Source organism: Drosophila sechellia, chromosome 3L (assembly GCF_004382195.2).
Source record: "Drosophila sechellia strain sech25 chromosome 3L, ASM438219v1, whole genome shotgun sequence".
NCBI lineage: Eukaryota > Metazoa > Arthropoda > Insecta > Diptera > Drosophilidae > Drosophila > Drosophila sechellia.
Genome location: NC_045951.1, coordinates 21,499,183 through 21,526,195, shown reverse-complemented (window position 1 = coordinate 21,526,195; position 27,013 = coordinate 21,499,183). Strand labels below are relative to the sequence as shown.

Below are 27,013 nucleotides of genomic sequence, written 5' to 3'. Positions count from 1 at the left end.
TGCGAACGGTAAATTTCATCATTTTTCTGGGATATCGATTTTGGGGAATAAAATGACAAAAAAATTAAAAAATTTTTCAAAAGTGTGGGCGTGACTGGCTTGGTGAATTTTTGGCAAATCGGTAGAAATTTAAGCGACTAATCACATTATGAAAAAAATGTCCAAAAATTTTTCTAAAATGTGAGATTGGCAGTTTTGGCCGGTTTAATGGCGTTAGAGTGTCTTGGAAACATGGGTCAACAAACTTGCGCTGCGTCTATGTCTCCAGAGATCTCGACGTTTATACGGACAGACGGACATGGCTAGATCGACTCGGCTATTAACCCTGATCAACAATAATATACTTTATACAGTCGGAAACGCTTCGTTCTACCTGTTACATACTTTTCAACGAATCGAGTATACCCTTTTACTCTACGAGTAACGGGTAAAACTGGGTAACGGGTATAACGAAAGGTATTAAAAAATCTGTCCAAAAACTTATAACAGTTGTGAAACAAAACCCTTTATAATAAATATTTTGATTTAAATAAATGTAATGTAAAATGTAAATCAATTATGGGCTTGCAATATCTTCACGATTACGAATTGTCTCACCTGTATGCAACCTTTGGGATCGCTCCCGCTCTCCGTGCTGATCTCGGCGTCCGACTTTCCACCTCCAGAGTGGCCTCCGCCGGCCTGGCATCTACCGCCATCCCCGCCGGCGGGTAGGAGCTGTTGTTCGCCGTGGGGCTCGCAGGTGGACGAGGACTGCGACTTGCGGCCACCACGGGCCTTGCCGTGCTTTATGGAGTCCTTGATCTTGGCGCGACGCGACTTCTTGACCAGCACGACCACGTGCTGCTGTTGAGGATCGCTGTTGCCATGGGAACCCACTTTGGAGGAATCCTGCGGCTGGTGGGTTTCGCTGCTGATGCTCTCCTGGTCGTTCTGGATCATAGGCGTGGCGAACTGGGCGCGATCCCGGCCGCAGCACAGCCAGCTGGCTAGGAGGCGCGACTTGGAGCCGGAGTTGGAGGCGGCGACGGGCGAGGAGTTGGCCATCGGCTCCAGCTCGGTGGACTTAAGAGCGATCGTGTTGAGCTTGTTGGCCCTGGCTCGCTCCCTTAGGCGGCGCCGAGTGGCCACGAAGATCTCTATGTAGACGATCGTCATGATGGCTAGCGGAATGAAGAAGGAGCCCAGCGAGGAATAGATTACGTAGCCGCGCTGCGAGGTCAGCTCGCAGGGCGTGGCGCTGGTGAACTCGTCCGGCCAGTCGTTCCAGCCGATCAACGGCGGACTACTTATCAGCAGCGAGAGTAGCCACACCCCGGAGATGAGCAGCAGGACGCGACCCACGGTCCGCTTCTGGGCATAGTTGATGGGGTCCGTAATGGCCCAGTACCGGTCGAGGGCTATGGCACACAGGTTCAGGATGGAGCTGGTGCAGCATAGCACGTCGCAGGTGAGCCACAGCTTGCACAGGTGGATGCCGAACTCCCAGCGCCCCAGGATCGAGTAAGCCACGTTGAAGGGCAGCACCAGAAGGGCCACCGTGAGATCGGCCACCGCCAGCGAAACTATGAAGAAGTTCTGGACGATGCGCAGCGGCTTGTAGGTGAACACACTCAGAATCACCAGGATGTTCCCGATGATGGTCAGCACGATAATGACCGAGAGAACCAAGGCGGTGAGAAGGGCCTAGTTAAAATGGAAAACCAGTTAGGGAGAGTTTTGAAAAAACATAAATAAGATCAATTGATATTCAGACTTATTAAAAGAGTAGGAACTACTAGTTCGGTGTTCTAGGGTCTAGGAAGAGTCACTGGCTCTGCGTGGTAACTGTCACATTTAATATAAGCGAAATTTGTGGGTGGTAAATTTTCAAAAGAAATTGGCAAAACAAATGATAGAATCTATTAAAATGAAAACATATTTTAAATTTTGCCTAATCTCAACTTTCTTTTGTTCATTTTTTTATAGTTCTGATATCATGGTGTTTATACGGACAGATATACGGACGGACAGACAGAAGTACGAACAAACAGGCGGTTAGACTAACATGCCCAGATCTCTACGAGTAAAGGGTATAAAATACTTTATCAAAATAATGGTGAATAGTAAAATGGGATTTATAAGCCAATATTTTAAAAGGTAAGGTTTGTATGTGAATATTTTATTTCTGCTGTCAAACGTATATAATAATAAAAAGCCAGAAGCTATCCATTACTATTAATAATGAAATGAAACACTATCATTGTGCTTATTACCTCCCACTCCGGCACAGCCAGCTGGAGGCCCAGGACGCTGGCATGCAGCTCCTCCACAGCTCCTTCGCACTCTCCCGCGGAGTCCGGATCCGCCTGAGCCGTACTCAGTGCCGCGGTAACGGTGGTCAGGCCCTCCACCAGCGAGCCGGATATGTTGGCCACCGCCTCCGTTCCCATGCCCGCATCGGCATCCGAATCCGTATAGCCCCGTGCGGCGTTGTCGCTCCCGGACTTTGTGGTGTTGACGGCGGCCGCAGCGGTTAGAGCCGCCGCCGCCACCGTTGTGGTGACATTTACAAACAGGATCTGATCTGCCGATGGCATCTTTCCCTGCCCTGCCACTTGCCTTCTCTGGGCTCCGGTTGCGTTTACATGCGTCTCGGTAGAAGGGCAGACGTTGAGTGTGATTTCCCCGGCTTCTGTGCCTCTTTTCTGCGAAGGCAAATGGAGAGGAAAGCAAATTATTGTGATTTCAACACTTCGTTGGGAGGCGGGAATTTTCCTTGGAATTTTCCGGCTTACGTATGGATATTAAATGGCACAAACTCAACTGCATTGTATGGAGAGAGTAAATAACAATGTATGGAGATGGCATTGTACTAAAATAACTATACCATAGCTGTTTGCTTATATCAATTGGAAAGACTCAATCGGCTTAAACTTTTAACTTCCATATAGATACTTCATTTCGTTTGAATAATAAGCTTAAATATAGGCTTATCCATTGCGTTTGGAAGGAGTTCAGCCTTACGGATCAGAGTGGACAAAGTTACCGCACAAGTCTATAAGGATCATGTCATGCCAAATTATTTAGAGCTTGTCAACAAGCCCAAAGGACATTCGATTGATGGAAGGACCCGTCAAAAGAAAACCGAAAGGAATCACGATGGGAAGGTCCCTAACAATTTAACTGACAAATCTTGTCGAATTATCTGAACCTGGGATTAATTATTTAAAAGTAATTAAAAATGTCAGAACGAATCGGGTCAAATAGATGGTCCTAAGTAAATGTGTGTCGATTAGGAAAGAGGGTTCTAAGATGTTCAGGGGTATCACTTATTGTCCTAAGTCAATACACTCCCCACTCCCCTTCTCTGGTCATCGAATAATTGTTGCTCTGCTCTTTCCACTTCCGCCTGACACTTCACTATCCGCTAAGTCCTTACCAGCTTTGCTGAGTTTTGCTATCGGGCTCCTTTTCTCCGCCGACCAAGCCTGATACCAGTTAAAAGAACATTAATCAAAATAACCCGCTCATAAACTGAACTCTGTGAAAATGGGGAAAGGAAGGAGCAACTTTGAAGCAAACATTTTCATTCAGCAAAAATGCTGTTCCCCTTTTCGCTCCTCGGGCTGCCAGATTGCTAATGCCCTGAATCCTACCTTGATTTCCGCCTGCAAATGTAAAGCTTTTAGCGGGGGAATGGTAGATGTATTTTCTTTGTATTCTTTTTTCAGCTTCTACAAATAGGCGGGTAAAAAGTTTAAAGCGATTTTTAGTTGGTTTGACCGCCATATTCTAGCACAATTTGAGATCAAGAGTGCTTGCGGCAAGCTCACTGGTTGAGCCACCAAAAAGTCAAGAAGAGTTCGGAAAAGTACATTAAGTATTGTTTAAATGCTTGTGGCGCTTGTCTTCTTCTGTTCCTTTAAAGCATTTAGTTTTATGATTTAATCTATATCTATATTACCCAATACTTTACTAAACAAAAAGCCAAACCTTCCATACAATCCATTCCAAATCTATACTTTGCTTTGCCGTGTGAAACGAATTGGTAAGCCGATTTTCTGTTGGAACCTACGCGACATAATTGAATATCTCGTGGCAGAGAGAAACTTGGCACTAGTGGCGTGAGAAAGGGACTTTCCACTGTTCGTTTCTGCCTGCCGGCCGATAAGCTTATTACAAAAGTCCCTGATTAGGGACCCAGCGCCCAAAAACAGTCAAGGAATTGTGTTTGAGTTCGCGTGAGTGTGAATGAACAGCTTAGGATAGTTTGTCCCTTCCCTGGCCTGAGTTCAGTTGGGGGGAATGGCGAAAAGTTTTTTGAACTCGTTATGCAGTCGATGCGACCTTGACTGAACCGGCTTCCGCATACACACATACTCGTGTAGCTGAGCACACATGTATTGGCAGGCTCCAGTCCACATGGGCATGTCCTTTTTGGCAAACTTGTCGCTGGCGTTTGTGTGCTTGCATCTGCGAATTGAACGGGAGCAGCGAGTGGGCCAAAGTCTGGTAACTTAATGTTTGTGGAAAACTCGTATGGAAATTCAGCAAGTACTTAGATAATACCTGGCCCGACCAAAGCAAGGGTATCCGAACTTCGTTGGCGTTGTCGAAGCTGCTTTGTTTCCTCAATTTACGCCGTGTCCCGCTCATTAAATATGCAAGAGTTCCGGCATATCTGCAAGATACACGCATCCACGCCAGCAAAGCACCCACCCACCGGGCGAACCACCCACCACGCCAGCTTTATTTATAGCTCACATTAGGCACTTGGGCAGCTAAAAATACTGGGGCTCGAATCGCCTTTGATGCTGATCAAGTTGGCCACACGGAACGAAGAGATACCGATAAAGTGTACTCACTGCCACATGCATCTTGGGGAATTTCTGCTAATTGGCATTGATGGGTGTGTGAGCCACGCCCCCTTCGCGGCAGCCAGAGCCCGCCCTAAATGTTTCATTTCATTTGCATGATTAATGTGGCGTATAACAATTCCAATAGGCAGCATCTAAGAAAATTGGGAAACACATATCAAACGAACTTTGAAGGCGATGAAAATTCGTATTTTTGATTCTCTTTGAGCTGCGAGAATTTTAAATATTTTACGCGCAATTAAAAGCGGGCCAAATTGATTGGAAATTATGAAATGTTTTCGTGCCTAAGTAAACATGATTGGACCATTAAGGAATGTACGGTTCGGCTGGGCTGGAATGGAGCGGTGGCGCTTTGTGGTTTTCCTCCCCATTCACCGTTCAGTGATTTTCCACTTTCTGGGGCAATAAAAGTACGTTGATCTGCCGCCCAGTTGACAACTGGCCAACCTGCAGATAAGGTTCTCTTTGCCAATTTCCACCTGCGTTCATTTACTGGTCTGTTTCTGAATTTTCCAGAGCAGCACTTCAAGAAAAACAATGAACATTTACAAATATAAACTAAGATATATGTTAATGTATTTATTCATTAAATGCTATGTTTTATTTTATGTTTTGTTTACTGTCTATAGCCCTTTATAAAGCACTTTGCATAAGTTACAAACAGTTTTCGCCGAGTGTATCAGTGTGAACTACATCGCACTGAACTAGGCCTAAATGAAAATCGACCTGTACTCAATAAAATGCAATTCGAGTCGAGTCAAGTTGAGTTGCGCTCGGTGAATGGAAAGAGCGTGGAAGGAGTGGCCAGTCCCGGGCCTTATCCACTTATGGCAGGCTCTGCGGTCCATTCGAGATACCCAGGATACGCACTGCGAGTCCCACTTTCATGCAGTTTTGCGCTTCTATTACGCGAATATCGATAGGGTTTTTGGCTGGAAACTGGGTTAAGTGGCGCACTTAAACTCTGCGACTCCGTCCGGATTGTTATGGCTCCAGGGGGTGGGGGGTGAGTGAAACGTAACAACAAAATGCCAAGTGAGCCGGGGCTCAATGCATTTTAAAGAATCGGATGAACCCGTAGATTAAGCCACGGACAGCCTGCAAAGTTGATGTGCAGTTCTCTTGCGTAGTGGACTTTGGTACGTCTCGGGTGTCCGCTCTGTTTTCCCGCATTTTCCCATTTTCCCGCTGGCTGTTGCATGTGCCATGTGGGAAATTTCCCCGCCCGATGTCATTTTTCCTTCTTTTTGTTTGGCAATGACAAGAGCACACTGATGTGAAGAGCAATTGGACAGCGGAAGGAGGTTGGCGACGGTGTCCTGAGATAATGGCATGTGTGAAATCCGGACTGCTTCCCAAATGAGCAGCAGATTGATGAAGCAGAAAATATTCCCCGTAAAGTAATGAGCGCGGCTGCTGCCAACTCGGCTGATTGAACGGAGATGGCCATTACGAATTGGTTGGATCTTTGTAGTACTTTTCATTGCCTTCATGAAAGCAGCATTTTTGATTGCGATTTCCAGTTCTTGCCGTACTTCAACTGAAAGCCTTAAAGTCGAGAAATGTTGCATTAACAACCAAATGGTTTTAATATTACAACTTTTTATAATCCTTGAAGTAATTATATTTGTATTCAACATTTTGATTGGGTTCTTAATTAGGCGTCACTGTTACTAATTCTTCTGAAACCATTAGAAAAGTCAATAATGATGATTCACCAGATTCACCACCGATGATTCAACTATCGATGATTCTGAAAGATGTGTACACGTCAGTTAATAAGGCATCTTTTAAAATGTAGCTTTGCTTTAGCCTTAAAAATAACCAGTCCGATCCAAATTATGGCAATTGTTGTTGGCTGGACATGTTGCAATGTCAGCCATTTGCCAGCTGCCCAGAATCCATTCGGTCGGGAAACGGAAGCCTGGCACGTTTCAGGGAGTTAATGCGAGCCAAGTTATTCGAAAATTGATGTGCACTGTGGCAGAATCGCAGAGCCATTGAGTGAAAAAAGGAGAGAGATGTCAGTCCGGTAGACAGGAGGACAGACTGACAGACAGACGGATGGATGAATGGACCTGGGTTTGCATACCTGCAACTGATAAACATGAAAATCATCATCATCGGCAAAAAGCAAACCAGCCATGAAAAGTGCTAGCTATACGTGGGTGTACATGAGTGTTTCGATGTGGGTGGGTTTTTAGCAGTGACCCTCCGATAACTTAACTTCACATCCTGCACTAGTGGTTTCCTTTTACTTCATGGTAGCTTAAGGATTAATTCACAGAAAAAAGGCTTGCAGGAACTGGAATACAATTCGATCGACAATTCGCTGACAAACAAATTTGCCCAAGACCCACATGAAGACATTAATTTCGTTGGGGCTGGGAAAAATTCAACCTATGGAGGCTTCCCTGTTTGCTCTGCCTACATACACATTCCGTCAGTCAGTCAGTCAAAAGTTGCACTTCAATGCACATTTTGTGCCCTCCGAATCGAACGCCATCCCGAGACCCATCGCACATCGCAGGACGCGGACTCGCCAGAAGGATGCGCTGCTCTGCGATGTCCTGACAGCGAGGCCAAAGTTGCAAATGGAAATGCATTTTCCGCTGGCACACGTCCAACGTGGACGCCTTCAGTGCAGATTCTGCACCAATCCAAGTGGGATTGGGCATGGCTGCAATGCCTGTGGGGTTCCGGCATATTTAAGCTTGGCGAGGGTGTGCTTAGTATTTATTTGGACTTCCCTACTTTCTCCCAAGCTTACTTCGCCTTTGGTCGCCCTCCAGTTGGCCCTTCGATTGGCATCTCTGCTGGGCTTAAGACGAGTTTCTTTGACAATACATTAGTCAGTCAAAGTGAACTAGTCAAGGGGTGTGCATTTAAAGGGCGCTTTGAATTAGCAATTTCCATTTGCCATTACCTTACTCTTTGATGTGATTCACACTTTGAAAACAACTCAACATGTGTTTGTTTTATGGAGGAACTGGTGGACGCGACTTCCTGTTTCAATTAATTCCCTGCTGGTTGACCCTGAAAGTTTTGTTTTTGTTTTGGCTCACGCCAATATGTTGAACTATTCATGAATGGTTGGCCTTTTCCCTCTTTCCCGACAATCCGCACTGTGGGCGCGGCAGCAAAATCAATTTGCTAAACTAATTAAGGATATCATCTTTCTGGCCGAGTCGTGTATGTCTGTTTTGGCTTTTCAATTAGCTAAGAGCTACTCTACTCTGCTGCATTTTGTCCAAGTCGGAGTTTGATCTATATTTCCTGGCCGAGAAGTCAAATGAACGGTGCGATGTTTGGTTTTCAAACATACAAAGCTCCAATTGATTTCTGTTGATTGATTGACTCTATTTTCTGGTGTTCGGTTGCGTTTTTTCCGACTCTGACCATTGCCACTTTTGATTTTTACCCAAACAAATCAGAAATCCCACAATGCTGGTCTTTTTTCCTATCTGCCTTAAATGAATGCGCCGTTTTTTGCACTGTTTGTCTGCCGATTGTGTTGCAACTGGTCATGGAATTGCAAACTGGGTTCAAGTGGGTTGCTTGAAAACTTCTTTGATTGCAATTTGGCATGATTTGATTTGTTGTCCAGCAGATGGTTAACTAAGCTTATGGCCAATCAACCTGACTGCCTCCGGTGTGTTATTCAGTATCATATTCCGAGTCAATAGCCAGTGCCACTCAATGTTTTCTTTGGTTTCCTCATCACTCTCCCAAATAAACTATAGAAGAACAACTGCCAACATCTGCCAGTCAGTCAACCCATGAGCAATTTTCTAGGCCATCCGCCGCCAGCTGCTCCGTGCTTCATTATATTGTTGCTGTGCCGTTCACTTAATTAAACATTTTCGTTTAAACAATAGACTTGGGCACTCGCATTCACCCAAGAACAACAGAATACAATACATATTGGCTTGGGTGCTGCGAGATTACTACTCCATTGGGTTCGTGATCCGAAAAGAATAACAGCAAACGAAAATGTAGTAAGCATTGTTATAGCCAGACTTTCTGCTGGCCACCATCAGAGCAAGGGATTCCTGGGGGGCCTGTTTGGTCCTTTCGGAACGCATGGAGTACGTGTTGAGAGGTTTGATTGAAAAGCGATGGTCGATCGATGCAGTCATAAAAACTAAAAGGACATCGCCGTCCCACTTGGCGCAAGCTCATTTGTAGGCAAAGTGCCCACACACTGGGTCAAAGTGGCGACTTACAGACTACACTGAGCGAAATTGAGTCGGAGGGCTTATGATTTGAACCTTCTTGGCAGGACAAATCTTAATTGAATGGAGAAGCGATTGGGCTTGGTTTGTTTGGATGCGGATGGTCGCAAGTGCACATCACTCATTCGCACTGTTGGCAAGCAAACTCGATCTTGATCTGATACTACATATATCCATTATTGTTGCAAGTGTAGCTTAGTCGGCCCCTCAGACGTTTGCAATTGCGAATAGCACAAAAGAGAAACAGGACACATCCAACCAGAACTGAGCAGACGGTCCCATTTCTATAAAAGCTTCATTGGCTCTCAATAAAGTGGGTCTGTTTATGGACTCTGGCATTGATTGGGGGACATGTCTGGGCGTTTGGCAATCGAAAACCGTAATGCGACTTGATTTGCTTCGATTATATTTATATAGTTTTCCGATTGCGCCAATGTGGCGTAAAAAGTAACTGAATTAACGCCTAAGAAGTTTTCCACTTAGCCCGCTCATCATTTCTGGATTTTGGCTGGCTTTGACCCCTTGCCGCTCCCTGGCCATCATTGCTCCCCATGAATAAATGCATCAAAATCAAAGGGAAGTCAGATCGCTTCTGTTTTCCGAATTTTCCCCTTGCCCTGCTGCCTTGCTGACCTGCTTTAAAATTCATTGCATTTCTGTGCCATCCCGCCGATAGTTGATGATCATCATCAATACGGGCCCAGAAAGCGGAAAGCTACAGCTCGGAGCCGGCGAAACTGGAGGCATCCCTGCAGTGCCAGCATTGACATTGAGCGTATTTGTCAGGCACACAGAGCCCAGTCCCCCAACAATTCCCCAATTGATAGTCAACTTGCTCGGTGTTTGTGAGATGGAGATGTAGATGGAGCCGGAGCCGTAGCCGGAGCGGGCGGAAAAGGGAGCTTTTCCCAGCGCCGTACGTGCCTGGCAATGGAAACTCTTTGCCTTTGACGTTGACTGCATGCGACAAAATTTACTTGTTCGCATTTATTACATGCAATTTGGTGGCCCAGTGGCGTTGCCTTATGTTGTTTACTCAGCCAACTATGTACATTCCCTCCGATTCACGCAAAGATAAAAAACGAAAGCCAGAGAGATTTGATAACTTAGTTGGGTTAGATGGAGGGGGGAAATGGTTTAGTCTAGGTCGATTCGCCAGTTGTTTAAAGGGGTTGTCAGCAGAAACGTATTTTTATTGGCATAAGCTCAAACTAATCATCCCCTCAGATTATACAAGATCAGAATGCTAATACGTTTCAATAATATTTCATTTCTGCCCAATGCACTCCATAAAATTACCCAGATACGTTTCCAACTAAGAAACAGCCCATTAGTTTAATCTAAACAAATGTATCAAAATGACAGAGTTGCAATAATATCGCCCACCTGACAGCTGTCACAGGCATGATGGATTAACCATATAGGTTCCGACTGCGGAGATAGCAATGCCGAATGATAATGGCTACAAGGGGATCCGGCGGGAAGCAGTGGTCCTCTCTATAATTTCCCGGAATCAGAGATAATCCGTGCGAATCAGCTCGTTTGAAAATGAACATCACGGTAATTTATCGCTTTAAAAATCATCTATCTTCTTGAGGATTCTTCTCGAACCATAAATATTTCCCTCGATTTCTCACAGCAATCGCCTGTCCTAACGAATGTCCATATATATTTTCCCTGTCACATTTTGTACTTTCGCTAGCTTTGACATGGACATTGCCTATAAATCATATTTGGCAGCCCATTGCCACGGTCCACTCTCCCACTCCACCGGGGCTACCCACTGCCATTATAAGTTTGTTGATGGGAAAAAGTTTGCATACCCCTATTTTCATTTCCAGGGGTCGTTTGGGGTGGCAGGCTGCCAGAACTCAGCTCCGTGCACTCACAAATCACTTGAAATATTGCAGTGCTTTGAGCAATTTGTATGCATCAAATGCAAATATATAAAGCAACGTACGTCGGGCAGATATGCGAGTATATTACACAATTATGCCCGATTGTTGTTTATTGTGTGTTATACCGCCAGAGGCATCCCATCCCCCATCTCGCCCAGATGTGTCCACCTTGTTTTTTCCCTGGCTGTGATGCCGAGCAGCTGCAGGTGTCGTCGCACTCGAACATCAAGCAGCCAAGACCGGAAAAGCGTGTGATGGCTGAGAAAATATACGGAGACCAGGGAAAACTTTGCCTACTCTATGTCTATAGTGTATTTTTGCTAGCATTGGTCAGGTGACTTTTATCCACCCAATGGATGCGAGTTTCCGAAGTGTTTGGTGTTTTTTAAGTGGTGTTTTAAGGGGAGTTCTCTGACTGCAGGCCATATATGTATATTTGAATAAATGAATTTTGGAAATAATTTCTTAAGAACGGTGTATATATTCACTTTTGCAGTAATTAAGAAGTAAGCATTAAGAACATGCCAAACCGGTTATTATTGTTTTTGTTATCATTTGAGGATTCGGAGATCCCACTCTTCACATTTGTTCCACACCAGCAATCACAAAGAACTTTATTCATAACGCAATTAATATTTACTGAGCTGCCAATTGCTTGTACTTCCTCTGATCTGCAAGGGCGATGATCCGATCCTCCCGTGAACACCGATTTCCCAACAGAGCCAACACCTCTTCGAATCATTTTAGCATGATTTAGCCAGCATGAAACAGTCAGTTGGCTGATCTGCTGGCCGAAACAATCGCCTGTATATTTAGCGCACTGTTTTTCAATTTCTTCGATTTTTCCACATTTGCATGTGCCGAGTAACAAAAAAAAAAAAAAAAAAAACAGAGGTATCCATAAATAACCGATTCGGTTTTTAGGTATCGCCCATGCCTCAAGTAGTGTGTCGACAACTTTACGGCCCCACAAGGATTGCGATGGAGTGGCGGGAGTGGCGGCGGGGGGAAGGAAAATGGAAGGGTGCCTCAAGTGGTCGCTGCTGGGAAACTTTCGCTGCTCGCTTTTGTTTCGCCTTTATTTTTCCTGATGAATTCAACAAATATTGACAACGTGCGTGCCAAACACAAAATAAATCATAGTCGATTCTCGCTTTTATTTTCCATTTCCCGGCCTTTTTTCTCGCTTTTCCTCGCATATTTATTTACATGCCGGAAGAAGAACGCCGAACGGGAACGAAAATGAAAATGAAAACGAAGTCGACAGCGGCGGTGGCAGCGACGCACGTCATTAACAGCTCGTTTTCCCCATGGAGGGGGGTTTTGGGTGGGTGGGTGGTTTGGTGCTTGGTTGATTCTCGGCGGCGAGTGGGTGGGTTGGTCGCCGCCTTAGGCGCGTATCTGTGTGTCATATTGGGTTCGCCTCTTGGGGCCATCTAGCAAATGGAAATAAGTTTGTACATTGGCATGGAAACTATTTTGTACTTAGCATTGAAATAGTTCGCTACTTTGATTTGGCTTTGGAAGATAGGAAGTTGCTTGAGTGCCTTAGTGGAATGTTTGTCAATGCTTCAATCGAAACAGTCAGCTGTGTGGGTTCTCTATATGTATTTATATTTCGAGATTCTAAGAGATGTGCTCACTCAATTGTTTATCAGTGCCTCTTTAAATACTGATCTTTAAATTAAGTCACTATACATATGTATATACACACATGTATACAGAAAGGTAAACCAAGTTACTTTTCTAAAATTAATATCTTTTTACTCATTTCTTATTAGTATTTTTTTATGACTGGCGGCATAATTATAAATGCCGTGCGAAGCCTTGTTTTATGTCATAATAATGCTTATATAAGATATTGACTTTATCAATGTCTTATATTTGGCATAACAGTCTTAGTTTGGAGAAAGGGCTCTGGGGGCTTTTTCGATATTGGCTCACTGTGGGATTTGCTTCTTTTGCCTTCCAGCAATTGCCTCGCCTTTTTATTATTTTTCTTCTGCGTCTTTCCAAACTTTTGGCCTGGCTGTCCCTCAATATCTGCTATGGCCCAAGTTTTCCCATAAAAATTAACTAAATTGGCTTACCAATTATCGCAACTCAATGGCAATTAGTTTTGGAGCCACTCTTCTGGGCGGAACCTCGAGTGGATTCGACATTTTTTCTCAGTAGAATTGCTTTGCTTAATTTAAGCTGCATATCTTTGGGACTGGGAAATAAATGAGCCTTGAATTTTGGGAAATTGTTGATGTGTTCGACAACAAAATGCAAGCTCCTAACGCAATCCGCTCCTCCTTTTCCGCCTTCCCCATTCCACACAAAGCAAATTAGTTACGCCTAATTTGCAATTCATTGCAGGCAACAATTGACTTTGCCAATGATACAATTTGAATACGACCACCCCATCAGACCCCCGCCCACGACCTTCGAATCCCCTTCCACATGTCGATGCTTCTGGGAGGCTGTCTATGAGCTGCTCACTTTCCATGTGAACGCCTCAAGAGCCGTCTAAGATGATTGATTTTGTGTGCTTAAGTGGAACGGGGAGCAGGAAATCAAATTAAAAATCCTCACACCACTGGAAACCGCTGAGCGCAGAAATTGTGGTGCAAACCCCGGAATATACTCCCTTCAAGGGCCAATCCAATTTACATTTTATATAGATACATATTGATATTCGTAAAGCAAGAAAAACAAGCCTGTCCGGAGGCCTGACTATAGATTACACGATCAGACACTTAGAACTTGTATTTTCAAAAGGATGGGCGTGGCAGTATGTTAGAGTGGGCGTGGCAAAAACAAGTTCGCATGCTTAATTTTTACCGTTTATACGACAGACGGACATAGCCAGATCGTCTTAAATAGTGATCCGGATCAATAATATTTATTTATTTATTATGATAGATAGAATAGTTTACAAAACTAGACTAACTTAGATAGTATAGCATTAGCTACGGGGCTTACAGCTATATTTATTTACAATGTTTATTTACAATCTTAATTTAGTTAATATCTAATTTGGTAACTAATTGCTGGCTTGTTATGTACAAATGCCTGTTTTGTTTTTAGATTTTGTGGTATAATTTAGTTTCTTTGAGGAAAAGTATGAGTTTTTGTATGTTATCTGGATTGGGTTTGCTAAGAAGGTCTAGAGGGTTGGTGTTGTTAAATATATCTAGCTTGGTTTGTAGGAGGGATGGGCATGAGTTTAATATGTGGTTTAAAGAAATATCACCTTGGCAAAACGGACAAGTTGGTATTGAATTGGGATTTAGGTAGTGTTGGTGGGTTATGTTTGTGTGTCCTAGTCGAAGTCGTATTATTTTTATTTGGTCGAGTCTGGTCCAATTTGGGTGGGATTGTTTAAGGTAATCGCATGTGTGTGAGGTGTTCGTGTTAATAGATTGGTACCATGGACTGCAGTTTATTATGTGTTCTTTCTGTTTTGTCGCAAGGTCGGCTTTAAGGTGTTTTTTTATATCTGTGGTATTTATGTTTGGGGTGAGGATAAGTGGCATACTGCTTGCTGATTTTGCAGCTTGATCGGCTAGTTCATTTCCTTTTATTCCTGAATGGCCAGGAATCCACATTATTTTAATTTTAGGTGCGTGTTGCGTTATTAGCGATCGTATTCTGCTTGGGTAAAAGCTGTTATTATTTGTGTTTTGAATTGAATCTACTGCGGATAGGGAGTCGGAACAGATAATAAATTTGCCTCTTCGGTTTTTAGTAAGTTCTATTGCTTCTAGGATGGCGATTGTTTCGGAGGTGAGGACGGATGAATATGGGGGCAGTATGCCGTATTTCAAGACGTCTGTCTCCGTTGTAATGGCGAATGATATTGTGTAATTAATTTTTGAACCGTCAGTGAATATGAAATTATGTGTTTTGAGGTTATTCTTTGTGTGTTCGTATAATTTTCTGTATTGGTCTGGAGATGTTTGTTCTTTCTTATGGATTCTAAGTGACGTGTCTATTAGATTTGGGAGGGTCCATGGTGGTCTGTTTTTATGGAGTTTTATCGGTTTGTAGGGTAGATTAAGTTCTAGGCTAAGCTTGATTGTTCGGTCTATTGTTGATGTTTTTTTCTTATTAGCTTTTTTAGGCTTCAAGAACTTATGTATTGGTGTGTTTTTGGAGAAGATTAGGTTTTGGGATAGTTTGGCTATTTGAAGGTCTCGTTTCATTTCTAAGGGGGGAGTATTCGATTCGTAAAGTAAGTTATTTATTGGGGTAGAGCGATAGGCGCCGAGAGCTAGACGGATAGCGGAGTTAAACGGTGTTTTTATTTTGTTTAGAATGCTTTTGGGAGCATGGCCGTACAGAAACAAACCATACTCTAGTTTGGCTATAATTGTTGCTTTTGCGACATTAAGTAGTGTATGCGTGTTGCAATTAAATTTAAGACTAGATAGGCATTTTATTATATTTAGTTTGTTGTGTAGTTTGGGTAGAAGTAGTTTTATGTGTGTGTTCCATTTGTATTTGTTGTTTAAGGTCATTCCTAGAATTTTTAAGGACGTAACGCTAGGAATTTGGATGTTGTTGCAGCTTATCTTGCATGTGCAGTGACGTTTTCTGCATATGTGGAGGTGTTGACATTTGGATAGGGAAAGCGATGCCCCTGAGTAGGAGCACCAATTTTCTATATCGTCGAATAGATTGTCTAAGTTGAAATTTGTATTTGTGTTTTTGTTGAAATTTATTATAAGGAAGAAGTCGTCGGCATATGCGTTGAATTTAATTTCTTTATGTAGGGATATGATATTGGATAATTTGTTGAATGCTATGAGGAAAAGTATTACGGATATGGGTGAACCTTGGGGGATTCCGTTGAATAGGGGTAACGGGCTTGATGTATGCGGACCGACGCGGACAGTTATTTTTCTGTTGCTCATGATGTTTTTAATGTATTTTATTATTTTGGGACCCGTTTTCCATTCCTGCAATTGCTGGATTATGGAGTGCACACCTACTCGATCGAAGGCTCTTGAAAAATCAAGAGTGACGAGGGAGGTGTGCATTTTTGACTTCGTTATGAGATAGTCTACATAGAGTAGACAGTCCGAAGTCGATTTGCCTTTTTTGAATCCGAATTGTTTGTCGTTAATTAGGTTGTTATATGTCACTAGCCACCAGAGTCTTTTCGCAATTATTTTATCAAGTATCTTAGCTATACAGCAGTTGAGGGAGATGGGTCGGTATGAGGAAGTTTTCGTTTTATCGGTGTTTGGCTTAAGGATTGGTATGATTAGGCTTGTTTTGTAGGCTTGAGGTATGTGGCTATTGAATATTTCATTAAATAGTTTCGTTATTCGGTTTTTTGTTGTGTGGGAGCTATTTTTGATCATTTGATACGAGATTCTATTTAGTCCTGGAGCACATCCTTTTAATGTTTGTAGTGATGAGCTAAGTTCTAGATACGTTATGTTCTCTTCTATGGTTTGGGCTATTGGAGAGGGGGTGTAGAGATGTAGGTTGTTTCTATATTTATTGTTCCGGAACTCCTCTGAAAAGTTCCAGTCGCCGGAGAGGTCAGAGAAATGTTGTGCGAATATGTTAGCAATTTCGTTGCTAGCCAATGTAGTCTCATTATTTACTGGGTTTGTGATGGCATGAATTTGTTTTGCTGGGTTAAGTCCGCAGAAGCGTCTTATATTGGCCCATATTTTGGATGTGGGAGTAGTGGGATGGATGGTTGAGGTGAAAGAGCTGGAAGCTTCTTTTTTCCTCTTTTTTAGTTCGTATCTAAATATTGCGTTTTTGCGTCTATAGTCTAGAATGTTGTCAACAGTAATTGTGCGGTTTAATTTTTTCCAGGCAAGTTGTTTTTCTTTACGTAATTGGTCGAGGTGTTTGTTCCACCATGGAACCCTGTATGGATGTGTGTTAGGTGAGGTTTGTGGGATGGAGAGGTTTGCGCTATAAAGGATGATTCTGTTGATTAGAGCGGCTTCTTTGTTTACGTTGTGGGAGGTGGGGTATTTCTTGTTGGTTTGGTGGGTAAGAGCGTTGAACTGTTCCCAGTTGGCTTCTTTGAGTTTAAAAAAGGGTCTGTAGAATTTTTGTGGATTGGTTGTTGGGAATAGTGTTGTGATAATAGGGAAATGGTCGCTACCGTGAAGATCGTTTAGTATTTTCCACTTGGCGTGGGGGGCTAGGATTGGAGAGCAGAGTGTGAGGTCTATGTGTGTGTATGTGTTGTGTGTTGAAAAGTGTGTGGGAGATTTGTCGTTTAACAGGATAAGGTGCATGTTGTCAATGAATCTATGAGTTATTTTTCCTCGTTTATTTGTTGTTGGAGAGCCCCAGGATGGGTGCCATCCATTAAAATCTCCCGTAATTAGAGAGGGTGTTTGTTGTATGTTAAATGTGTTATGGAGTGTCTGGTTAGTTATGTTTTTGGTCGGAGAAATGTATGTGGAAAATATGTTTAATTTAAGTTTAGATTCTATATTTATGGCTATTGCTTCTATATCGATTGTTATGTTGAGGACAGTGTGTTGTATTGACTTATGCACTAGTAGTGCTACGCCCCCAAATCTGTTGGTGGCAATATTTGTTAATAGTTTGTAGTTTATTGGGGTTGGGATGTTATTAGTGTATTGTATATGGGTTTCTTGGAGGGAAATTATGTGAGGGGAGTATTTTTTGATTAGAATAAGGAGATGGCTGTAGTTGTTTAGATATCCTTTTAGATTCCATTGGATTATAGTTAGTGACATTTGAGAGAAAATTAAAGCTTATAACTTACTTAAAGGTAGTGTTAACGGTTGGGGTTTTGTGTAGAGTTTAAGGTTCTATATGGATTCGCTGTCGCTGTTGTTAGTGTGTTTGTTTTTGTGGGCTTTGGCCTTTAGTTTAGATGCTTTAAGGTTTATGGATAGGTTATTGGACTTATCTTTCGGGAAGATTTTTATTTTTAGGTCTTCTGTGAGTTGTGATGAGTATGCCGTAGATGGTTTTCTGGTAGGTGTGTAGTCGGTATCCATGTCTTCTAGTTTGTCGTAGCTGTGGTGGTGGTGGTGTTGGTGTGGTTGGTTGGATAGCAAGGTTGTTTTGGCTGGTTCAGTTGTTGGTGTCTTAGATGAAGTGTTTTGTGCTGCTGATTTGGGTGTGTGGTGCGGATTTTGGTGTTGTGATTGGGTTGTGTTTGTGTGAATATTAGGTGATGGAGTGTTTGTTGTCCTCTGGGTTGTGCCGTTTGTAAGTGTTTTGGCGTAGGTGTTTTTCGTTTGGAAGCCGTGACGTTCGAAATATATGTGTTGGGCCGTTTTATGGTCAACTTTTTGTGTGGTTTTAATTGCTGTTAATTCCTGGTTTTTTATGAACGTAGGGCATTTGCGGTCAATTGGGCTGTGTTGATGGTCAAGTTCTGGGTTATTTCGGCAATTTAAGCAGTTTTTTTCGTTTGTGCATTTTTCTCCGTCGGTTGTGTGTTTTGTTTCAGAGCAATTGATGCAAGTTTCTACACTTTTGCATATGGGTGTTGTCTCGTACTCGGACTGTTTCGTACCCGATTCGTACTATCTCGGGGAGCTTATGCGATTCAAAGGTTATAATTATAAGTCCAGTTTCAACTAATGTGATGTTGTTGGTGTCGGAGTTAGAGTTGGGGTTTTGCCGTTTTATTATTTTTTTAACTTCAGATACTTTTTGTGGTTTTAGTTCTTGTAGAATTGTGTCTTCGTCGATGTGTCTAAGGTCGTTACAGTAAATAACTCCCTTAGAGAAGTTTAATGTTTTATGTTCACTTGCTGTTACATCCACATCTGCAATTTTTGTTAGTTTTAGGAGTTTTCTGGCTTGTAATTCATTTTTGGTTTTTATTAGCAGGTTGCCGTCTCTTGTACGTTTGCATCCCTCAACTTCTCCTCCACAGGCAAAGTCCACCGATTTTTTTATGATGAATGGTGAAGTTCTTTCGAAAGAGTTGTTGTCATTTCTTTTAATAATTATAAATTTAGGTTCGCCTAATTGGGATTGGTATGTTTTTGAAGTGATTTTGTAAATGTTTGGTGGGTCTGTCATGATTGTTGGTTAAGGGCTTGAGCCCGGATTAGCGGTATTGTTGTTTTTGTTGTTAAGTTTTTTATTTTCTCTTTGTGGTTGATATTTGTTTATCAAGATTTTGCTGATAAGAGTTTTGGGCTTACGCGAAGCGAGGCTTTAGACTGAGTGGCACGACTTATCTCTTCGGAGGTTGAAGTGGTACTGGATCAATAATATATATCCTTTATAAGGTTCGAAACGGTCCGTTTTACCAGTTATATTCTATCCAACGAATTTAGTATACCCTATTCCTCTACAAGTAATGGGTATACAGAAAATGGATGTAGAATGAAAGAATGAAGATTTTGATATATCAGGATCACTAGATCACCAGCTAGATGATGTACCTAATCAATCTAGTCAAATAATTTCTTAATATTTATATGGTATTTAGGTTGTTTATCGATATCCACGCCTAGGAGCCACACATGTTTCAAGCTCAACTATTTAAAACTATTAAACTAATGTTTTTATCCGAAGCTAGTACTTTATAAAACATAATTATAAGCAATGATTTGAAGTGAGCAGATGGTGTAACTCCTATGCTGCGTAGACAAATGCCTGTTTTCCCTTTTAGAAGTATACATACCTGTCATTATTTACCTGCCACTAAAAAATAATTACTTTTAAATTAGTATCAAAAGCGTTGATTGCATATTTGCAGTCAGCACATTCCATTGCACAGCACAGCACTTCCACATATCTTAGCCGAAGGTTTCTGCCAAATTCGATTGGTTATAAGCAGAAAAGGCAACACACTTTCGTTGGGATCTAGTTGTCTTGGGGGTAATCCCGTACACCGAGAATAGATGGAACGGCAGAAAGAGAAAGGAAAACAATGTACTATAAATTATATTGCCTGAATTAATTTTGCTCCCGGACAAGCCCGGAACTTTATCACCTGCTCTAACTGGATCTGTTGCCAATGGCAATTGCAATTGCAAGGACACCGCATCGCCTCTGCGTCTTTGGGGCGCCATGTGCAGCTGGCAGATACATGGGGTAGTGTATCCATTTAGTAAATGCAACTCTCATCGGGGTAGTTGCAAATATTTAGCTAAAATATGCCACACTTTAACATCCTTAGACAGCAGAGCAGTGCAGAGTGCTGCCACAGTTCCCTGCCATTCCCTCGATGTGCCCGAGGCTCCTTTTGTTGCCGACTTGGTTGTATAATTTAATAAGGTCTGGTAAAAGGTATTGGCCCCGGCACCGGGAACCAGGCTAAAAGGAAGTCGCACACACCCGCATACACACGCACTGGCAACGGTCGCTGGTATTGCAGCACGTTTTGTAGTTTTCGACAGGTGGGTGGTGGGCTGGGAATGCATAATTTCATTATGCTTACCGAACAAAGGCTCTGGGACCAGGCAAAGGTTCTGGGCCATCGCGAGACGCAGATCCAAGGGTTAGAGATGGCAATAGAAGCGTATTTAAGGAGAAATCATTAGGAAATTTACATTCCCTGAATTAATCATCGAGATATGTAAAATACTTGAGGGTAATTCCCAGAGCACCACAGTTTCCTTTTCACATTCCACGGCCACAGCACTTAGACAAAAGGATAACTGGCACTCTGCCAGATCTGCGCCTTCGTCATTAGTTGGCCTGCCCGCCTCTGTATGTTTTATTCCTGTCCACGTCCTATAAATTACTTAGTGCCTTTCGGTGCTGAAGTGTTGCTCTGCGGGTTGGCCAGCAACCTGGCATCTTTCCCGACTATCCGACTCCCCGACTCTCCTACTCACCGGCTTTCCTGACTTCCTAGACGCTTCATAAATTTCAATTTATCTTTGGGACCGTCCGCCGCCTCACTTGTATCCTTGGACCATATTTATTTGCAGCTGTTGACAAGTAACATTAGGTTTAGAGCGATGGCAGACCTGGGGGATACAAAACGCCTCTAATGCATAGGGTTCCTGGACCAAAAGGCTAAGAAAAGGAGCGCTGGACACTAGGAAGACGGAAAGTTTTTTACGACAGGCCATTAAATTTATCTACCTAATGGTCCATAAAGTGAGTACAATGCACGTTCGACAAAGTACATTATATATGCATTATCTTCAAACTCAACCAAGAGATATTGGCTATCAATATATTAGGAGGTCTGAACAGAAGATATCTCAAAATCTACAAATCGCAACTCTACTTAAAATATTTCGTGTTATAATACAGTCTGTAAGGCCTTATGTTATCAATGGCATTATCTATAGTTTCAGTATTTGACAAGAATGTCAGTCATTAATCCGCGTTAAAAGTGCAATCTATAAGTGAATAACGAAAGGAGACTGTAACCTTAATACGTTCTTCTGGCGGTATTGAAGTTTTCATTAAAGTTTTATCCACCTTCATCCTACAAAAAGTTTTTCTTTTGGACGAGAAAAATGGGAAAGGTGGGCGAAAGTTGTACTCATTAGCATGCGGTCCGGTGTTTCGTAGAGGATGTCAGCTCCTGGCTGCTGGTTACTGCTTATGCGTGAGCAACTTTCAACGGCTGACAACAGTTTTGGCTGTTCAAGGGTTAAGGGGACCGATTGCGGATGGGGCCTTAACCGCTTGCTCCCCCAAAAGACAAAAGTGAAACAGCACGCGGGCAAAAAAGTTTCTCTATGCTAGGACCAGGATCCCAGATCCTGATACGGTCTGTGCCCCCAGTTCCCAAGTTCGGTTATCCCGCCCAGTCTGAGTGTGTGCATCTGATGTTCTGTCAAAACTGTTTGCATCAATGAAAGCGAAAACTAATACCCAAAACACTTGAAAAAATCGTGTATGGATCAGGTATACATAAAAAAACGATAAAGGTCAAGACGAAGTTAAAAATGTATATGAAAGAGGCAAGTCTTAATGTTTACCAGCACGTTTTTTTTATACTTGGGATTATTAGATGAATATAGGTTTCTTGGGAATATTACAAGATTTTTAGAGTGAACAGTGATTTCCAAAAGTAGTTCTGATATTCTTCTGTCCCCATTCTTAAAACCGTAGGGCTCATTTTCGTGCTTTCGTGGTTTTTAATTGATTAAAAACTGCAGAAATGTTACTTTATAGCGTATTTTGGTTGAGTGTTTCACCCACTCTGCTTTGTTTTCTCACATTCCCCACTGTCTCCGGCAGCTCACTTAGCAGACAAGTTGAGAGCAATCCACATGCATAGTTTTTCGAGTGCAATTAAGTGAAACTCGTGTTAGTTAGCGCAGGGGAGTGGATGGATGGGCAGGATGGTCGCCCAGGACATGTGGCAGCGAAGAGTATTAGCTACAGGATGGGTGACACACACAGAAGCCAAACTTGGACACGTTGCCATGACAGTGCTCCACGTTGAGCCACTGATCCGCCGCCGAAGGAGCGGCTCAGAATTCCGAGGGACTCCAGCCGAAGTTGTAGCTGCTGGGTTCTTTGATAATGTGAGTCATATGTAACACGCGTTCGCATACAAAGCATGTCATTAAAAGTTATTCCACCTCCACTGGAAACGTCGCCCCATTTCGCAGTGTACATGGATACATGTGACCCATAGCTCTGTGAAATGAAGGAAATTTGAATATGAAAGCGTGGTTGGCTGAAACAGTTATCATCGTTTTAATGAATAAATACAAAGACTATTATTACCATTTCCGATTGTATTTGACAAGAACATTCTTAATAATGTTCTTTGCGTCGTGTGCGCGTTAGGCATGAAGTACAGTAAGAACTGGCAAAGTGTAATACAGTTGCAACTCAATATTCAAGTTATAGGAACTACGTAAATCATCATGTTTATCTACATGCGCAGGGAATTTTTCAATTCTAAATTCATCGTAATACTCTGCGTTAAGTTCATCCTGTAACTTTTGTAATAGTATTTACCCCCAGCACCACTAGGGCAGGACGATCTAGAACAACAAGAGCAACATGGTCATCATATAAAAAGTATACGAGCCGAGACAAAATTACACGAAAATATGTTTGCACAACTGGGTCGGGTCATGTCCAATGAGGTTCGTCGCAGCTTTTGTCGCCGGTGGCCAGCAGTGTGCCTGCGTGTGGCATGTGTCCTTGTGTCCTTGTGTCCATGGGTCCATTTGTCCAGGAACAGGACATTGGACATCGGACAGCGGACAGCGGACATCGGAGGCGGCGCTCGTTGGTCGCTTGGCTGGTGTATCCAATTCCATTAAAATCAATTTGTCTATTTATTTAACCGATAATCTGCCGAAGCTTCAAAATCTGCCGGCCTGTAAAGTTGTCGGCTCCCTCTTTCCAATCGGAGCAAGTGGAACGGGGGGCGGTGGCATGGGAGGGAGGCGTTGGTAAAGTGTACATGCATTGAAAGGATACGACAGGTGACAGTGTCAGCGGGGGTCAGTGCTAAGGGGGTGAAGAGGAGCAACCACTTTTGTCAGCCTGATGCCATAGGAAGGCTCTAATTTGTCAACATCACGCCAGGTGAAATGTTTTAATTTTCTGCCCTCACTTTGGCGACCAAACGTCGATTTATTATCATCCCACCATGTTTCCTAGTGGGGTCGCTGGGGTCACCTCTGTGTAGTCAATATTTGCGTCAAAGGAGAGCATCATCTGTGCAGGCGGGCCACCAGGTAGTAGTTTTTACGACACTATTAACATCATTGTGTACGTGTGATCTATGCGATGAGGTGCCAAAGCTACCCTGGATACCAGCCCCTGGAGAAATCGTGCCTCACTTGAACTTTGATGGTCTTCCTCCTTTGCTCAACTTTTCACGGCTCATTTTGGCCTGTACATAAAAATCGACTTGGCGCCCGGAAAAGTAGGCAACATAAAAAGCATTAGGCCAAGAGCAAACACAAGGGACGGCAAACAGGCCGTCGAACAGCTGCCTGCGTTGATTTTGACATATGAGAACCATTTTCCCTATACACGGCACTTAATTATATTTCGGGAACGGGATGGTCGCAATACTTTCCCGTTTCGGGTTCGGGCCCTTTTCCGTTTGGTGTCCATTAAACGGCTAAGATGCGTCAACGAGGCTTGATTACATATCGATTCGTTGGTACGTTCCATTAGAAGCAATCGTGCGATTCTGTTTTGATTATTATAAACCCCTTCTCTGTAGAAGCTAAGTGCTTGGTAAAAATAGTTGGAAGACGATTTTTCTTCATGACTTTAATACACGCTTGTAATGCATTTCACGCATTAAAATAATGGTCGATTTGGGAAGTTGAGGACATTTTAAAATAATTGAATTTGAGTGTCATGCTCAGCTCCATGGTTTTCTGTAAACAAGTGGCTACTTCGACCTAATGCAGAGAATCATTGGACATTGAATTAGTACTGATTCCTACGAATACTAGACTTTTTATTGGTTCTGTCCTCAACAGTTAGCTTCATAGGCTTTGCGCCATTTCCCACTTTCTTGCCACTCCCCGCCTATCAATCAAATTCCTTTGGACCACTTAGCCATCTCGAAAGTTGGATCTGGTTGGGGGGTCATAGCTTTCGGTCTAGTGCGTTGGTTGACAGATTTTCCGTCCGTTGGCTTCCTCTGACAGTTTTTCCTTTTCTACTGTTGGCCACTTGAAGCGCGAATAATTTAAATTAATAAATTGAATTTAATTGACAAGCATTTTGAGTCGCCAGTGAAGGGGAGCACTTCTGTAAGAGCAGTGCCGAGTCAATGAGTTGTGCGTTTTCCAGCTTTGCCATGCTTTTCTCTGCCCTCAGATGCCCGATTTCCCTGTTCTTCGTGATTTCCCTGCTCGCTTTTCAATTTCCGCTGCATAAATCTTTTATGGCCGGGAACTTTGCACGTCGAACGCAGGGAAGCTAATCGTCAGTAAGCATTTGCTAGCCGTCTTGCACTTGGCCATTTGCTTTTTCGGCTTGGGTATTTGGTTTTCATTCCAATGCGTTTGCTGGCTGCTGATGCTGCTGGTTCTGGAGCACGTTAACCATGAGCATGAGCAACCCCAGACCAAGCCAAACTGCCCCTCTAACAACTCTGTACATTGGCAGGATTGGCTTTTTGCAAGTGCACAACATGGCGTATACTTGACTAAATTTGACCATTTGCCCGTTTAAACGGTTTAAAGCAGGAACCAGAATATTTGAGTGTTTGGCCCAGCATTGTGTGATTAATTGACGGTGGGGTCAGCGAACTCAATTAGTTGCCTGGCATTGATTGCTGAAAACAATCCATCACGGAAGGCCGGAAAACATTTGGCAGCTGCAGATTTGAGTAAGAGAAATGGCCTGAAAGCGTTTTTTCAAACGCAGAAGGGGCTCTTCTTAGTCAAACCACAAACTTTCCTCCAATAAGTCCCCTAAGCAGGCTCAACTCTCCCACCCAGAGTTGGGTCGGGTGGGCTCCTTACACTTTATTCGAATTATCCTATTAACTGCGCTTAATAAACATTCTTAAAATGCTTCACTGCCAGAGCAACTTTCAACATAATCTACACACACTTGGCAGCTCATAAGTCCGCCCCTCGATCCTCTCAGGATATTTGAGCAGTTAGGCAAGCTGATGACTTAAATGTCCTGGTGATGGCTTCGCTTGACGTCATCCTGTCGGCAGCTTAATGGCTTGATTATATCCCTTTGTCAGAGTGGCTGGCTGGGCTTTTTGTTTTAATTGTGGCTGAGTCTGGGATAAACCTCCGCTCCCACCGATGATTTATTTGAAACATTTTTGATTAATCGGCCGGACCGATTGTGCGCCAGTGATTTATTGGGCGGCACATCGCACCTTCACGCTCGACAGGTGATCCAATAGGTGGCCGCGAAACACATAATGCCGCGCACCGCTCCCTTTCACGCCCCTTTCCCCATGCCACATGTGGTAGGAACACGCTGCGACAAAGGGGTCCTGCCAGGAAATTTGGCAGACAGGCAAAGTTTCTTCGAGGTTCGCCAGGGACAAAAAACTTTTTGCTCAGTTTCCAAATTGCCGCGCTGTCTTTTGAGCCTCTTATTTTCAGATAAGGCCCGCAGAAGCTTTATTCACACTTCCTGGAAGCTTAGGTCTTAAGACTTTGCCAAGTCTTCAAATTAGAATTTCTATAATTTGCTTCTTTACTCAAAGGGGAGGGCATGTGATATGCCAGACGTCTGCCAGTTTTTTGGTATAGCGTTAAAATTATTTTTAAGCCACCCAACCCAAATGATAAACACAAATATACATTTTCTGGAATATTCGACTTGAATTTGTACTATGTTGAATATTCGGATCAAACTAACAAAACATTGGATTTTTCTTTGCTTATCCTTCGAGATGAGATTTACTACTGAAGAAGGTGCATGTTTCTTATTTATGGCAGCCCTATAGATCAAGGTTGAAGCCAATTTCCTTGGGTTTTGGTCATTTCCAACTATGTTTTCCTCCCTCTAGGTTCTCCGGCATATCTCCTCTGCGTGGCCTGCCACTCATTCATCCTTACATTAATTTCTTGCAGTTTAATATTCAATTTGATGCCAAGTCAAATGTTCTTTATCCAGAGCCAAATTTGACAAAATTAAATGAAACGTTTGAAAAACGCCTGTAAAATCACGCTTGAAGGGGAGGGGTAGACGGCATTAGGCAACCGCTCACTTTGATTGAAGGAGGGTCTGATGTGCAAATCATTTTCTTATTTGCTTCCTTCATTTTCCCAGAGTCATTCGACACACGCCAGCAGTTTTAGGGGCATTCCCCTTCTGCCGCTGCTCGTCATCTTCATCTCCATCTCCGTCTCCATCTTGTGACATCAGTTTTGATGACGCTGTCAGGTGGGGGATACCACCCACCCACTCACGTATGCCAGTCAAGAATGCAGTCATGCGTGTCTCGATTTCTTTCACTTTCTTTTCAGTTTCCACGTCACTTTCTGCACCCCACATCAGCGATGGTTCTGACAGTTAAAGTAAACCAAAGTAGCGACACAGGAACAGGAAACTTAATTGCGAAAGCAAACAGTTGCAGAATATGATGGGGGAGGGGGTAGGTAATTTATTCGAAAGTTCACGTACA

The 27,013-nt window shown here is 43.0% G+C and overlaps 1 protein-coding gene across 1 annotated transcript in view; it reads right to left on the bottom strand.

The window, feature by feature from the left end:
- LOC6616533 (tyramine/octopamine receptor) overlaps window positions 1-27,013 on the bottom strand; it is a 36,289-nt gene that overhangs the window by 1,907 nt on the left and 7,369 nt on the right. Inside the window, exons 2-3 of the mRNA XM_002040856.2 lie at window positions 2,256-2,687; window positions 598-1,686 (exon numbers count right to left, since the gene is read on the bottom strand). Coding sequence (XP_002040892.1) covers window positions 598-1,686; window positions 2,256-2,579 — 1,413 coding nt within the window. The 5' untranslated portion in view covers window positions 2,580-2,687. The remainder of the gene's footprint in view (window positions 1-597; window positions 1,687-2,255; window positions 2,688-27,013) is intronic.